The following is a 16,782-nucleotide window of genomic DNA, read 5'->3' on the forward strand; positions in this document are numbered from 1 at the left end:
AACTTGTAATGTTGATATCTTCTGCTCAAAGGTCTTCACCAACTCCTCTATTTCTTCAGCATGCAGTCATCTCTTAGCGTTTAGCTCATGTCTCTTAATCAACAAATCCAGGCAGCACTTGCCACACAAAGACCAATTCAGAAAATACTTAAAATACTTAAGTTTTTAAAATTCAAAATAAAGCATTATTGCTACTGTAATTGCCCATACTATAGAATGGAAGAATGTCATTAAGAGAACTGGCATTGCCTTGTAGCCACTAAAATATAAATAGCTGTGCATTTTAAAAATTCTATTCAAAATCACCACTAGAAATAAAAATACAATGGCTCATTTCTCCTCACATCTGATTATCATTGATCTTAAAGATGAAGTCCATATGCACACAGGTTAGTCAATACTATTCTATACCATTCTTTCATAATCAAAAGGGAATTCACCCTTTTACTCACTACCTCCCAACTCCTATTAGGAAGAAAAGAAAGCTAATCACAGATCACAGTCTCATTTGAACTCCCCACAGAACTTTATGTAAGCCTCATATCTGGCATATGTCCTTACCTGTCTGTACTGTCATTATTTCAGAACCTTTCATATCTCCCTTGTTAGAGTCTAAGCTAGGTGGACTTGATAATACGCATCATAGGGCTTATACACTGTATGTTCTCTGCACATGAACATTAGCTCTATTCACTTAGAGCATTTTAGTAAAGAAGATATTGTTTTTATCCCTGATAGCATTGCCTATCATTTTCTGTTACTGCCTCTGTAAGCTGTGATTGATTTAAGCAGCTGCAGTTCATACTGACATTCACATCTTTGTGTTTGTTTCTCATTATTATTTTCTTTTTCTGTAAAATAGAATGCTAATTGGTAACTGCCTCTGGGCACAAAATATCAGAAAAAAAAATCAAATTTACAATTGTTTCCCCAGAAATCCTAGACTCCAACTTGCATCCATGACTTTTTAGTGTCAATTTTCATTACTAAATATGTATTTCATTAAGATTATTACATAGTTTGATGGGATCCATATTTGAAATATAATTTCTCATGGCTCCCAATAATACTTCCCACTTAACTTTATCCATTGCCTTTGACCTATAGGTCCCCCAGGCCCACCTGGGATAGTAATTGTTGAAGAAATCACCGAAAGCACAGCCACACTCTCCTGGAGCCCAGCAGCTGACAACCACAGCCCAATCTCCTCCTACAACCTTCAGGCTCGCAGCCCATTTTCCCTGGGCTGGCAAACAGTAAAGACAGGTAAGAGGCACTAAAACAACATCAGACATAACCAGAGAAGCTTTCTATCTCATAAGATATATTTGGCTAAGGTCGCACTAGGATCTTTTTTGGATTATGAAATCTCTTTGTTATTTATTACAATTTTGACAATTCTTTGCTTCTTTTTATGAATCTGAGAAGAGCAAGGTACCTTGCTTTCATCTTTTCAGTTCCCAACGAGGGACCATATCATGTTGGTTTATTTGTTTGATGAAATAACCTGAAACTCATATAGAAGTTGCAAAAATACTACAGAGTTCCTGTGGACCCATTCCTCAGCTTCCTGCCATGATAAAATCTTACATAAACAGAGTGTAATTACCAAATCAGGAGATGATGTTGATGCAATGATGTTAACCAAGCTTCAGAGCTTATTAGGATCTTGGTAGTTTTGCTATGCAATTGTTTTGGTGAATACTTATATGAGATTCTATGAAATATTATTATGTAGACTCAAGGAACCACTGAGACAATCAAGATGTATGTCTATTGCATTAACTCAGTTCCTTGTGTGACTCCTTTATAGTCATACATCTGTTTCTTAATGTATTTATTTTATTTTATTTTACTTTAAGTTCTGGGGTACATGTGCAGATCTTTCAGGATTATTACACGGGCATACACATGCCATGGTGGTTTGCTGCCTCCATATCCCCATCACCTACATTTGGCATTTCTCCTAATGTTATCCCTCCCCAGTCTCCCCACCCACTGCTATCCCTCCCCTAGCTCCCAACCCCCTTTATTTATAAAAAGAAAATCTAGTGGTTTCTATTTGGCAAGATGACCAAATAGGAACCGCTCCAGTCTGCAAGTCCCAGTAAGATCAACATAGAAGGCAAGTGATTTCTGCATTTCTAATGGAGGTACCTGGCTCATCTCACTGGGACTGGTTAGACAGTGAGTACAGCCCATGGAGGGTGAGCCAAAGCAGGGTGGGGCATCACCTCACCTGGGAAGTGTAAGGGGTCAAGAAACTCCCTCACCTAGCCAAGGAGAGCCACAAAGGACTATGCCATGAGGAACAGCACACACTGGCCCAGTTCTATGCTTTTCCCATGGTCTTCACAATGTGCAAACTAGGAGATTCCCTGAGGTGCCTATGCCTCCAGGGCCCTGGGGTTTCAAGCACAACACTGGGCAGCCATGTGGGCAGACACCAAGCTAGCTGCATGAGATTTCTTTCATACCCCAGTGGTGCCTACAACACCAGCGAGACAAAACCATTCACTTCCCTGGAAAGGAGGCTAAAGCCAGGGAGCCAAGTGGTCTAACTCAGTGGATCCCACCCCCACTGAGCCCAGCAAACTAAGATCCACTTGCTTGAAATTCTCACTGCCAGCACAGCAGTCTGAAGTTGACTTGGGACACTTATACTTGGTGGGGAGAGGAGCATTCACCATTACTGGGGTTTGAGTAAGTGGTTTTCCCCTCACAGGGTAAATGAAGCAGCAGGGAAGTTCAAACTGGATGGAGCCTACCATAGTGCCAGAAAGCCACTGTAGCCAGACTACCTCTCTAGATTCCTCTTCTCTAGACAAGACATCTCTGAAAGAAAGGCAGCAACCTCAGTCAAGGGTTAACTCCCTGTGACAGAGTGTCTGGGGAAAGGGACGGCTATGGGTGCAGCTTCAGCCAACTTAAATGTTCCTGCTTGCTGGCCCTGGAGACAGCAGCAGATCTTCCAGCACAGCACACGAGCTCCAGCTCTGCTAATGGAAAGACTGCTTCTTCAAGTGGGTTCCTCAACCCTGTGCCTCTTGACTTGGACACAACTCCCAGCAGGGGTCGACCAACACTTCATACAGGAGAGCTCTGTCTGGCATCTGGGAGGTGCCTCTCTGGGACTAAGCTTCCAGAGGAAGAACAGAAAGCAATCTTTTATGTTCCTCAGCTTCTGCTGGTGATACCCAGGCAAACATGGTCTGGAGTGGACCTCCAGCAAACTTCAGCAGACCTGCAGCAGAGGAGTGTAACTGTTATAAGGAAAACTAACAAACAGAAAGAAATAGCATCAACATCACAAAAAGGGTGTTCACACAAAAAACCCCATCTGAAGGCCACCAACATCAAAGACCAAAGGTAGATAAATCCATAAGGATGAGGAAAAACCAGTACAGAAAGGCTGAAAATTCCAAAAACCAGAACACCTCTTCTCCAAAGGATCAGAACTCCTCACCAGCAAGGTAACAAAACTGGATGGACAATGGGTTTGATGAATTGATGGAAATAGGCTTAAGTAAGTGGGTAATAAACTTCTCTGAGCTAAAAGAGTATGTTTCACCCAATTCAAGGAAGCTGAGAACCTTGAAAAAAAGGTAGAGGAATTGCTAGCTAGAGTAACCAGTTTAGAGGAGAACATAAATGACCTAACTGAGCAGAAAAACACAGCATGAGAACTTTGTGAAGCATACATAGGTATCAATAGCCAAATCGATCAAGCAGCAGAAAGGATATCAGAAATTGAAGATCAACTTAATGAAATAGAGTGTGAAGACAAGATTAGAGAAAAAAGAATGAAAGAGAACAAACAAAGCCTCTAAGAAATATGGGACTATGTGAAAAGACCAAACCTATGTTTGATTGGTGCACCTAAATGCAATGGGGAGAATGAAACCCAGTTGGAAAATACTCTTCAGGATATTATCTAGAACTTTCCAACCTAGCAAGACAGGCCTACATTCAAATTCAAGAAATACAGAAAACACCACAAAGATACTCCTCAAAAAGAGCAACCCCAAGACACGTAATCATCAGATTCACCAAGGTTCAAATGAAGGAAAAAATGTTAAGGGCAGCCAGAGAGAAAGCTGAGGATACCCACAAAGGGAAGCCCATCAGAATGACACCGGTGCAGAAACCTTAGAAGCCAGAAGAGAGTGGGGGCCAATATTGAACATTTTTAAGGAAAAGAATTTTCAACTCAGAATTTCATATCCAGCCAAACTAAGCTTCATAAGCAAAGAAGAAATAAAATCCTTTACAGACAAATGCTGAGGGATTCTGTCACCACTAGGCCTGCCTTACAAGAGCTCCTGAAGGAAGCACTAAATATGGAAAGGAAAAACCAGTACCGTCCACTGAAAAAACATACCAAATTGTAAAGACCATTGACACTATGAAGAAACTGTATCGACTAACGGGCAAAGTAACCAGCTAGCATCATAATGACAGGATCAAATTAACACATAAAAATATTAACCTTAAATGTCAATGAGCTAAATGCCCCAATTAAAAGACAAAGACTGTCAAATTGGATAAAGAGTCAAAACCCATCAGTGCACTGTATTTAGGAGACCCATCTCACATGCAAAGACAAACACAGGCTCAAAATAAAGGGATGGAGGACTAATTACTAACCAAATGGAAAGTTAAAAAAAAAAGCAAAGGTTACAATTCTAATCCCTAAATAAAACAGATTTTAAACCAACAAAGATCAAAACACACAAAGAAGGGCATTACATAATGGTAAAGGGATCAATGCAATAAGAGCTAACAATTGTAAATATATATGCACCCAGTACAGGAGCTCCCATATTCATAAAGCAAGTTCCCAGAGACCTACAAAGAGACTTTGACTCCAACACAGTAATAGTGGGAGACTTTTAACACCCCACTGTCAATATGAGACAGATCAATGAGACAGAAAATTAACAAGGATATTGAGGACATGAACTCAGCTCTGGACCAAGCAGACCTAATAGACATCTACAAAACTTTCCACACCAAACCACAGAATATACATTCTTCTCAGTTTTGCTCTGCATTTATTCTAAAATTGACCACATAATTGGAAATAAAATACTCCTCAGCAAATGCAAACGAATGGAAAGTATAACAAACAGTCTTTCAGACCACAGGGCAATCAAATTAGAACTCAGGATTAAGAAACTCACTCAAAACCGCACAACTATATAGAAAGTGAACAACCTGATCTTGAATGATTACTGGGTAAATAACAAAAGTAAGAAAGAAATAAACAAGTTCTTTGAAATAAATAAGAACAAAATCACAACATTCCAGAATCTGTGGGACACAGCTAAAGCAGTGTTTACAGAAAAATTTATAACACTAAATACCCAGAGTAGAAAGTGGGTAAGATCTAAAATCAACACCCAAACATCACAATTTAAAGAACTAAAGAAGCAAGAGCAAACAAATTCAAAAGCTAACAGAAGAAATAACTAAGATCAGAGCAGAACTGAAGGAGATAGAGACATAAAAAAATCCTTCAAAAAAATCAATGAATCCAGGAGCTGGTTTTTTGAAAAGATTAACAAAATAGATCACTATCCAGACTAATAAGAAAAGAGAAAATAATCAAATAGACACAATAAAAAATGATAAAGGGAATTTCACTACTAATCCCACAGAAATACAAACTACCATCAGAGAATACGATAAACACCTCAACACAAATAAACTGGAAAATCTAGAAGAAATAGATAAATTCCTGGACACATCAACTCTCCCAAGATTAACAAGGAAGAAGTTGATCCTGAAGAGACCAATAACAAGTTTGAAACAGCAATTAATCACCTACCAACCAAGAAAAGTCCAGGACCAGAGGGATTCACAGCAGAATTCTACCAGAGGTACAAAGAGGAGCTGGTACCTTTCCTTCTGAAACTATTCCAAACAATAGAAACATAGGGAATCCTCCCTAAATCATTTTATGAGGCCAGTGGCATACAATAAAACCTGGCAGAGACACAACAACAACAAAAAATTTTAGCCAATATCCCTGATGAATATCGATGTGAAAATCCTCAATAAAATACTGGCAAACCAAGTTCAGCAGCTCATAAAAAAGCTCGTCCACTACAGTCAAGTCAGCTTCATCCCTGGGATGCAAGGCTGGTTCAACATACACTAATCAATAAACGTAATCCTCACATAAGAGAACCAATAACAAAACCACATGATTATCTTAATAGATGCAGAAAAGACCTTTGACAAAATTTAACATCCCATCATACTAAAAACTCTCCATAAACTAGGCATTGATGGAACATATCTCAAAATAATAAGAGCTATTTATGACACACCCACAGCCAATATCATAGTGAATGGGCAAAAGTGTAAAGCATTTCCTTTGAAAACAAACACAAGACAAGGATGCCCACTCTCACCACTTCTATTCAACATAATATTGGAAATTCTGGCCAAGTCAATCAGGCAAGAAAATAAATAAAGTGTATTCACATAGGAAGAGAGGAAGTCAAATTGTCTGTTTGCAGATGCCATGATTGCATATTTATAAGACCCCATCGTCTCAGACCAAAATCTTCTGAAACTGATAAGCAACTTCAGCAAGGTCTCAGGATACAAAACCAACGTGCAAATATCACAAGCATTTCTATACACCAATAACAGACAAACAGAGAGCCAAATCATGAGTGAACTCCCATTCACAATTGCCACGAAGTGAATGAAATACCTAAGAATACAACTAACAAGGGATGTGAAGGACCTCTTCAAGGAGAACTACAAATCGCTGCCCAAGGAAATAAGAGAGGACACAAACAGATGATAAAACATTCCATGCTAATGGATAGGAAGAAGTGATATTGTGAAAATGGCCATACTGCCCAAAGTAATTTGTAGATTCATTATCTCCATCAAACTACTATTGACTGTCTTCACAGAAATAGGAAAAAAAAAAAAAAAAACACTTTAAACTTCGTATGGAACCAAAAGAGAGCCCGCATAGCCAAGACAATCCTAAGCAAATAGAACAAAGCTGGAGGCATCAAGCTACCTGACTTCAAGCTATACTACAAGACTACAGTAACCAAAACAGCATGGTACTGGTACCAAAACAGACATATAGACCAATGGAACAGAACCAATGCCTCAGAAATAACACCACACATCTATAATCATCTGATGTTTGACAAACCTGACAAAAACAAGCAATGGGAAAAGATTTTCTATTTACTAAATGGTGTTGGGAAAACTGGCTAGCCATATGCAGAAAACTGAAACTGGACCCCTTCCTTACACCTTATACAAAAATTAACTCAAGGTGGATTAAGGAATTAAATGTAAAACCTAAAACCATAAAAACCCTAGAAGAAAACCTAGGAAATACCATTTTGGACATAGGCACGGGCAAACACTTCACAATAGAAGCACCGAAAGCAATGGCCACAAAAGCCATAATTGACAAATGTGATCGAATTAAACTAAAGAACTTCTGCACAGCAAAAGAAAATATCATCAGAGTGAACAGGCAAGCTACAGAATAGGAGAAAATTTTTGCAATCTACCCTTCTGACAAAGGGCTGATATCCAGAATCTACAGAGAACTTAAATTTACAATTTAAAAAAACTTCAAAAAGTGGGCAAATGATATAAACACACACTTCTCAAAAAACACTAGAAAAAAATGTCCATCATCACTGCTCATTAGAGAAACGCAAATCAAAACCACAGTGAGATACTATCTCATGCCAGTTAGAATGGCAATCATAAAAAGTCAAGAAACAACAAATGCTGGAGAGGATGTGAGGAAATAGGAACACTTTTACACTGGTGGTGGGAGTGTAAATTAGTTCAACCATTGTGGAAGACAATGTGGCAATTCCTCAAGGACCCAGAACCAGAAATACCACTGGACCCAGCAATCCCATTACGGGGTATATACCCACAGATTATAAATCATTCTACTATAAAAACACATGACCATGTATATTTATTGCAGCACTGTTCACACTAGCAAAGACTTGGAAGCAACCCAAATGTCCATCAATAAGAGACTGGATAAAGAAAATGTGACATATATACACCATGGAATAGTATGCAGTCATAGAAAGGATGAGTTCATGTGCTTTGTGGGGACATGGATGAAGCTGGAAACCATCATTCTCAGCAAACTAACACAGGAACAGAAAACCAAACACTACATGTTCCCACTCATAAATGGAGTTGAAGAATGAGAACACATAGACACAGGGAAGGGAACTTCACACACTGGGGCCTTTCAGGGGGTGTGGGCTTGGAGGAGCGAGAGCATTAGGAGAAATACCTAATGTAGATGACGGGTTGATGGGTGCAGTAAACCAAGACATCTATATACCTATGTAACAAACCTGCATGTTCTGCACATGTATCCCAGTACTTAAAGTATAATAAAAAAAGAAAATCTAAGTTAAAATTATACTGGACAGAATTTTAATGCATGCTTCTAAGATGTTTGCATTACAGTTGCATTATTTTAAAAATTATTTTCATCTTTAATGGTTTTCTTTTCATTTTACAACTTCGTGTATCTCTCCAAATGTGGCTAACAGGGATATGTGAAATCACACTTACTTGTTACTAGACATTTATTTAACATATTGGTATTTGGAAAGAGTACAGTAAGTCTACAGAAGAGAATCTTTAGAAGCAATTGTCCATACTGAGTAATGACTTTGTTTTTGTTTTAAAGTCTAATTACTTCTATTTACCTGTTTAGAAATTAAACATAGAAATCAATAAAATATTTGAGTGGAGTAACCTTAAAACTCAACTAGAATATTATGAGAGTAAAGTGGTTCATTTTATTGTTTAGGTAAATGAAATTTGAGTTTTTGTATGAAACATAATAACTGAAAGAGAAAATTTGTTTATTTATATGCAAAATTTAATTCAGAATTTCCGTGATATCTAGGCTCCTACATTAGGCTGCAGTTTGATTATCATTATAGTGTATATAAACATATTTATTAGGCGTATATACTTACTTAGTTTGTATTATATATAATTGTTAGTATCAGCCTCATTCCTGGATTAATTATAACCCTGTGTTACATTTGAAGACCCCAAAACTGGGGGAATCTCTAGGCATGGTAGTTAATTCAGGAAGGATACATTTAAACCACATGAGCAGATTTACTCAAGAATTTTTATAGTCTCCAACCTTGTGCTTCAATCTTATTCTTAGTGTTACAGCTTAAATCTCTGGCTCTGCAGAAAATGACCTCACCTTCAGATCTGGTGCTGTGCATTCACGTAACTCATCCTCTTGTCTATAACCATGCTCTTTGTCTGCTCTTGCCACACTAGCCATACAACTTACTTTTGGGGAAGTTTTCTTTGTGGATACATTGTAATACATGTGTATGTTTTATTACTCATCCCATGCCTACAGCAATCCAGTACATATATCTACCTGCTACATCATGCTTTGCTAGTTACACTTACGTTCTGATTGTTGCCTATGGTTTTTATTCTCAGTTCACTTGTTTTTACTTTTTGTTTATATATACATATGTTTATATATGTATATAAAAATATACATAAACATGTGTGTAGAGGATTTAGGCATTTGAATTTTTGTATGTTTTAGAAGTCCCCACTGTAAAGTTACATTTTTATCTTTCTAATATTATTTGAATGCTGGAGATATTGTTAAATTTATTTTTTTACTTTTTAAGTTCTGGGATACATGGGCAAAATGTGCAGGTTTGTTACATAGGTATACACGTTCCATGGTGGTTTGCTGCACCTATCACTCATCATCTAGGTTTCAAGCCTCGCATGCATTAGCTCTTTTAGTGCTCTCCCGTCCCCCATCCCTGACAGGCCCCAGTGTGTTTTGTTTCTCTTGCTGTGTCCATGTTTAGCTCCCACTTTGAGAGAGAACAATGTGGTGTTTAACTTTCAGTTCTTGTGTTTGTTGAGGATGATGGCTTCCAGCTTCATCCATGTCCCTGCAAAGGACATGATGTCATTCTTTTTTATGGTTGCATAATATTCCATGGTATATATGATTTGAGAATCAGAATATTTTCTTCATCCAGCCTATCATTCATGGACATTTAGGTTGGTTCCATGTCTTTGCTATTGTAAACAGTGCTGCAGTAAACATACTTGTGCATGTTTCTTTATATAGTAAAGTGATTTGCCTTCCTTTCTCTATATACTCAGTAATGGGATTGCTGGGTCAAATGGTATTTCTGGTTCTAAATCCTTGAGGAATCACCACACTGTCTTCCCCCAGGATTGAACTAATTTATATTCCCACCAACAGTGTAAAAGCATTCTTATTTCTCTACAGCCTCACCAACATGTGTTGTTTTTTGACTTTTTTAGTGATTGCCATTCTGACTGGCATGAGATGATATCTCGTGGTTTTGATTTGAATTTCTCTAATAATCAGTGATGTTGAGCTTTTTGTCATATGTTTGTTGGCTGCATGAATGTCTTCTTTTGAGAAGTGTCTGGTCATATCTTTTGCCCACTTTTTGATGTACATTTTTTTCTTTTATATTATAAAGTTCTGGGGTAAATGTGCAGAACGTGCACGTTTGTTACATAGGTATACACGTACTGTGGCAGTTTGCTGAATCCATCACCTGTCACCTACATTAGGTATTTCTCATAATGTTATCCATCCCATCTCTAGTCCCCTACCCCCCGAAGAGGCCCTGGTGTGTAATGTTCCCCTCCCTGTGTCCATGTGTTCTCATTGTTCAACTCTCACTTATGACTAAGAACATGTGGTGGTTGGTTTTCTGTTCTTGTGTTAGTTTGCTAAGAATGTTGATTTCCAGCTTCATTCATATCCCTGCAAAGAACATGAATTCATTCTTTTTTATGGTTACATAATATTCCATGGTATATATGTGCCACATTTTCTTTATCCAGTCTATCACTGAGGGGCATTTGGGTTGGTTCCAAGTCTTTGGTATTGTGAACAGTGCCACAATAAACATACACGCGCATGTCTCTTTATAACAGAATGATTTATAATCATCTGGGTATATACCCAGTAATGGGGTTGCTGGGTCAAATGGTATTTCTGGTAATAGATCCTTTAGGAGTTGCCACAATGTCTTCTGCAATGGTTGAACTAATTTTCAATCCAACCAACAGTGTAAAAGCATTCCCATTTCTTCACATCGTCTCCAGCATCTATTGTTTCCTTTAAAAAAAGAAAAAAAAGATAGAATCTCACTCTGCCACCCAGGCTGGAGTGCTGTGGCACAATCTTGGCACACTACAACCTCCACCTCCCACGTTCAAGTGATTCTCCTGCAAACTCCTGAGTAGCTGGGACTATAGGTGCTTACCACTCCATCCAGCTAATTTTTTGTATTTTTTACAGAGATGGGGTTTCACTGTATTAGCCAGAATGGTCTCAATCTCCTGACCTCGTGATATACCTGCCTAGGCTCCCAAAGTGCTGGGATTACAGGTGTGAGCCACTGCATTTGGCCTGTTTCCTGACTTTTTAATGATCTCCATTCTAACTGGTGTGAGATGGCATCTTATTGTGGTTTTGATTTTCATTTTTCTAATGACCAGTGATGATGAGCTTTGTTTCACATGTTTTCTGGCCACATAAATGTCTTCTTTTGAGAAGTGTCTATTCATACCCTTCACCCACTTTTTGATGGAGTTGTTTTCTTGTAAATTTGTTTAGGTTTTTTGTAGATTCTGGATATTAGTCCTTTGTCAGATGGATAGATTTCAAAATTTTTCTCTCATTCTGTAGATTGCCTGTTCACTCTGATGATAGTTTCTTTTGCTGTGCAGCAGCTCTTTAATTTAATTAGAGCTCATCTGTCGATTTTGACTTTTCTTGCTATTGCTTTTGCTGTTTTAGTCATGAAGTCTTTGCCAATGCTTATGTCCTGAATGGTATTGCCTAGGTTTTCTTCTAGTGTTTTTATGGTTTTAAGTTTTACATTTCAGCCTTGAATCTTGATGGGGATATTTTTGAGCATTCTGTTTTAATTCAATTCAGTAAGAAGAGTACTTCTAAAAACCCTACAACTGTGCTATATTTGTATTTTAAAAAATTCTCCAGAAAAAGATTTCTATAAATGATGAATTGTATTTACCCTTCATGGTGCTACAGCTCTCCCTAGATGTGTCCTCTTCTAACTCATTTCTCCAAAATCCAGGACTAATTGCAGCTATTGGCAGAGGCACGCTGTCCTCAAGACAAACCTGATGAGGAACTATCCTCACTATAAGGTTTGCATACTCCAAAATAGTTCTTTTAGATGCTTCCTGTAATACCATCCTCATTCTCACCACAATTTCATTCATGCCTATAATGAGGAAGGAAGTCTCTGTGGAGCCACACCAGCTCCATCGGTTCATGGGCCTTTTGGTTTCATAGTTGCTTCCTCAATCTAAATTAATTTCAGTCAAAATATACTCTAATTTTAAAATACCCATAAAAAATGAATCTGGAGTTTAAACTCATTATATAGTTAATGCAGTTGATACTCTGCTATTTGAAAAGCATTTAAAATACATCAAAATGAACAGAAAAAATAGTGTGTTTTTCATTTTTGGCAAATGAAGTCAGAGGTTTCACATGAACCCTCTAGCTGAGCACATCTTGGAATTAAGAATACTGCCTCCTGCAAATGAGACTAAAATGTAAATGAAAATAAGTGTTTATTTTGGAAAATAAGTATGCAAACAGCCGTAACAAATAATTTCACTTGCTGTCCCCTTTCCATTCAAGCAAATGGCTTCTGATTTAGAAAAGTGACTTTCTTCTTTATGCTGCTGAGAAGCATTAGCAGACGTAGTTTGTGATTATGTCAACTCAGGAATATTAAATTGCCTAGAATCATAGAATTCATTGGTCTTTGTTTACTTAACTCAGACATGCTTCTTATATATTCTTTTATCAGTGGATATGTCTTCTATCTGTGGCTATGTTTTCCACAGATTCATTGGTTAAAGTTTTCAACTGAACAGATTTATTTAGTATTTTATTAGATTGTTGGCTGGGTGTGATGGCTCATACTTATCATCTCAGTACTTTGGAAGATCCTGAGGTGGCAGAATCACTTAGGGCCAGGAGATTGACATCAGCCTGGACAACAGAATGAGATCTTGTTTCAAAATAGTCTTAGATGTGATTCTTTTGCTTGAAAAAGCATTTCAACAAGATGTTTTCCCTGAGTCAATAAAAGGTCTTCCACTGTCTTTAGTTACTGTCATGTTCTCTCTGATGCACAATGTTTTCTTTGAAACCAAGTTGTCCCTAAAGTTCCAGATATAATATATTTATAAAAAGGTGCTGCAAAACTTTTTAAATACTTACTTTGGTATTAATCTTCCATTATCCTTAATCTCCACAATACTGCAGCTCAAATCAAAATCCTAATTGTATAAAAAAGGAAGTTTTTACTTCCTTTCATATTGTATTTTATTTCATCAAAAATAATACCGTCAATTCATTGATGATTTTATGACAGAGGTCATAAAAGTGGTCAGAATTTGACACTATTTGGAAGGCAAACTCCACAGGATTTGCTCACAAACTAGATGTAAACAATAGGAGAGAAAAAGAATTCAAGGATGACTATAATATTTTTGACCTAATTTAAGAATGGAGTTACCAGTAAGTGACATGGAGAGGCCTGAGAAACCTTCATGATGGGAGCAGACTGTGTCGAAATAGGCTAAGGAGTTCAATTTGAGACACGTTAACTTTGATATATCTATTAGACGTCCAAATGGGATTTCAGGGTGGCATTTGAGTATATAAGTATGATGCTTAAGTGAGAGATTTAGCATAAAGTTATAAACTAGAAAATTATTGGAATATAAATATTTTAAAACATGAGACTTTATGTAAACTCCAAGAAAGTAAGTATAAAATAAAGAAGAAAAAGTATGAAAATAATGCCCTGGAGCATTGTAACAGACGTGGTGGAGAAGAAAACCAGCCAAAGGAGGCAGAATGAAAGCAATCACTGAGGTAAAAGGAAATCCAAAATAATATCATGCCACAGAAAACAAAGGAATAAAGCCTACCAAAGAAAAGGGCCTAATGAACGGTGTTAAATGCTGCCAACATGTTCAGTAAAATAAAGACTGAGAATTGATCATTAGTTTTCACTATATGGAGGTCACTGGTAGCCTTGACAATAGCAGTTCTGATGTAAACATAGGCATCAGCATCAAAGTCTAACAAGAATGAGTTCCAGAGAGAATAGGAGAAAAATTAATATAGACAACTCTTCCAAGAAAGTTTTCTGGCAAGATAAGTGAAGATATCAACATAGTGTGAAGTCACAGATGCCATCATTTTCTAATGGACTGGAATGGGACTTGTGAGAAAAAAAGGAGTCCAGGATGGACCGAAGATTTGGGCTACATCTGTAAGAAAGCAATTGTCATTCTCTGGATACGAATACTGCACAAATCTATTAAAATAGTAATGTCTATTAATAATATGCCATTGAACATATGAGTATGAAATCTAAGGAAGAGACTTAGTTAAAATATTAGAGTTATCAGTATAGAGGGTATTTAAAACCATGAGACTGGATAAATCACCATGGAGTAAAAAATGGAAAACGCTAGAACCAAGTCGCATCAGAAAGACGAAAATAAATCAGCAATGAAGACTGATAAGGCATAGTCAGTTGGGAGACAAACAAGTTAAGTTTTGAAGTGTTTCAAAGGATTATCAACTGTGTTGAAGGATGACGACAGTTCAAGTAAGATGAGTAACAGAGATCTGACCATAAGGTTTCAGTAACAGAGACCATTCATTGGTAATCTTGACAGAAGCCAGTATGACGGAAAACTGGGGATAAGAGCCTGACTGGCACGGGTTCAAGACAGAACGGAAGAAAAATAACTGCAGATAGTAAGTAATAGCACAAACAGCTTGCAAAAGAATCAGAGAAACTAACTGAAGGCTGGAAGGAGGGGAAATGTTAAGAGACCTTAGTTTTTGTTTTTCAGAGGAAAACACCTGCATGCTTGTATGCCAATGGAAAACATCCATTAAAGATGTGGGAGAGAGAGGGAAAGAGCTGGTTCTTTTTCTCCATGACATCTTAAGAGGTTCACCTTTTAATAAGCATAAAATTTCTTTAGTTTCTATTGGAGTAAAAAGTTGTAGGAATGCCCAGAGAGGAGATTAAGTATATAGGAGATTTTGGTAAAGACAGATCATGAATTCCAACTGTCACAGTGAAAGAACTTCAAGAATTAGGGAATGAAATGAGCTGGGCAGAAGAGGAAATGGGCAGAATTCTCTGAAGAGTAGAATAAAAGGGATGAGCATGGTACTTATGTAAATATACCCAAAGTCAACAGTGATGTTAAATCCTGATGCACTCAATGCAAGTACCGATGATACAGTATAGGTTCTGGACTAGAGAAGTCTGAGCATTATCTGAGAATCCCTTTTCCCTTGTGTATGTTTGTCAAGCATAGCTTGGCATTTCACCAAGCTGGGGTCTAACAGTAGACTTTCCCCACCCACCTTTTAGACTCCAAGTGTACTGCTCAGTTGCCAGTGCAGCAAGAGGGGACAGATTACAGATTTTTTTTCCATGTCTTCATGTCATTGCTTTAAAAAAAAAATCATCAGCTCTGCAGTGCTGTGAGATCTGTCAGGCAGCCCACACTGCCTATGCTCTGAGCATTCACCTTTCACAGACCTGCTTATATGGTAACATTCTTTTGATACCTTTCAGAAGGGATTTTCAAGGAAAATTCAAAGTGACTTCATCCCACTTGCTGTAATAAAACAGAATTGAGTCCTCAAATCAAGATCACCAACTCCCACCCTTGGCTCTACTGCCACGCCTACAAAGAAATCCAAGACTGATATAAATCCAGATCTTTGCATGTTGTAAGGGATATTCTCCACATTCTGCCTTTTAATTCCTGTAACAAATATTTAGAAACACTTTCTAGACAGCAGAGATGAGTAAACAAGAAAAGCAGTCCCAAATAGAGCATATAAGCCATGTGAAAATACTTCGCTAATGGCAATTGTATTAACAAACAATTTTATGCTCCGACAAAGATGTAAATGTAGTTCAAAAGTCAGTCTAAGGAGAATTCAGTGTTTCTACTCAGATACCACAAACTAGTTTTGTTGTTGTTGTTGTTTTCGGTTTTTGTTGTTGTTGTTGCTGTTGTTTTTGAGACAAGCGTCTTGCTCTGTAGCCCAGGCTGGAGTGTGGTGGTACGATCTCAATCTCGGCGCATTACAACTTCTGCCTCCCAGATACAAGCGATTCTCCTGCCCCAGCCTCCCGAGTAGCTGGGATTACAGGTTCACGCTGTAGCACCTGGCTAATTTTTTGTATTTTAGTAGAAACAGGGTTTCACCGTGTTGCCCAGGCTGGTCTCAAACTCCTGAACTCAGGCAATTTGCCCACCTTGGCCTCCCAAAGTGCTATGATTACAGGTGTGAGCAACCACGCTGAGCCACAAACTGTATTTTTAAATTAGAGAGACATATTCTTAATTTACTGCTTGGAATTACCAAGTGACTAAACATGTTCGCCAGAACTGGGAAAACAAACTGCTCAAAAAATTTCCTGAAATTGAAATAAAACTTTAAATTATAGTTCCAGTTGGCCCTTTATCTAGGGCTGAGAGGTTGTTGAAATAATTATTAGTGTAGACAATGTCAAGTTTGTGTAAAGATAAAATAAAAGTTCTAAGTAACTCCAGTAAGCTTTGACATATGCAAGTGCTTACTCCTGAAGATTGATTTTTATT

At 37.7% G+C, this 16,782-nt stretch overlaps 1 protein-coding gene across 3 annotated transcripts in view; it reads left to right on the forward strand.

The window, feature by feature from the left end:
• CNTN5 (contactin 5) overlaps window positions 1–16,782 on the forward strand; it is a 1,375,758-nt gene that overhangs the window by 1,267,165 nt on the left and 91,811 nt on the right. For all 3 annotated transcript variants that reach the window (XM_074400462.1, XM_039471391.2, XM_074400463.1), the window contains one exon: window positions 1,108–1,266. In XM_074400462.1, the coding sequence (XP_074256563.1) occupies window positions 1,108–1,266 (159 nt within the window). The remainder of the gene's footprint in view (window positions 1–1,107; window positions 1,267–16,782) is intronic.

Source organism: Saimiri boliviensis, chromosome 6 (genome assembly GCF_048565385.1).
Source record: "Saimiri boliviensis isolate mSaiBol1 chromosome 6, mSaiBol1.pri, whole genome shotgun sequence".
NCBI classification, from domain to species: Eukaryota; Metazoa; Chordata; class Mammalia; order Primates; family Cebidae; genus Saimiri; species Saimiri boliviensis.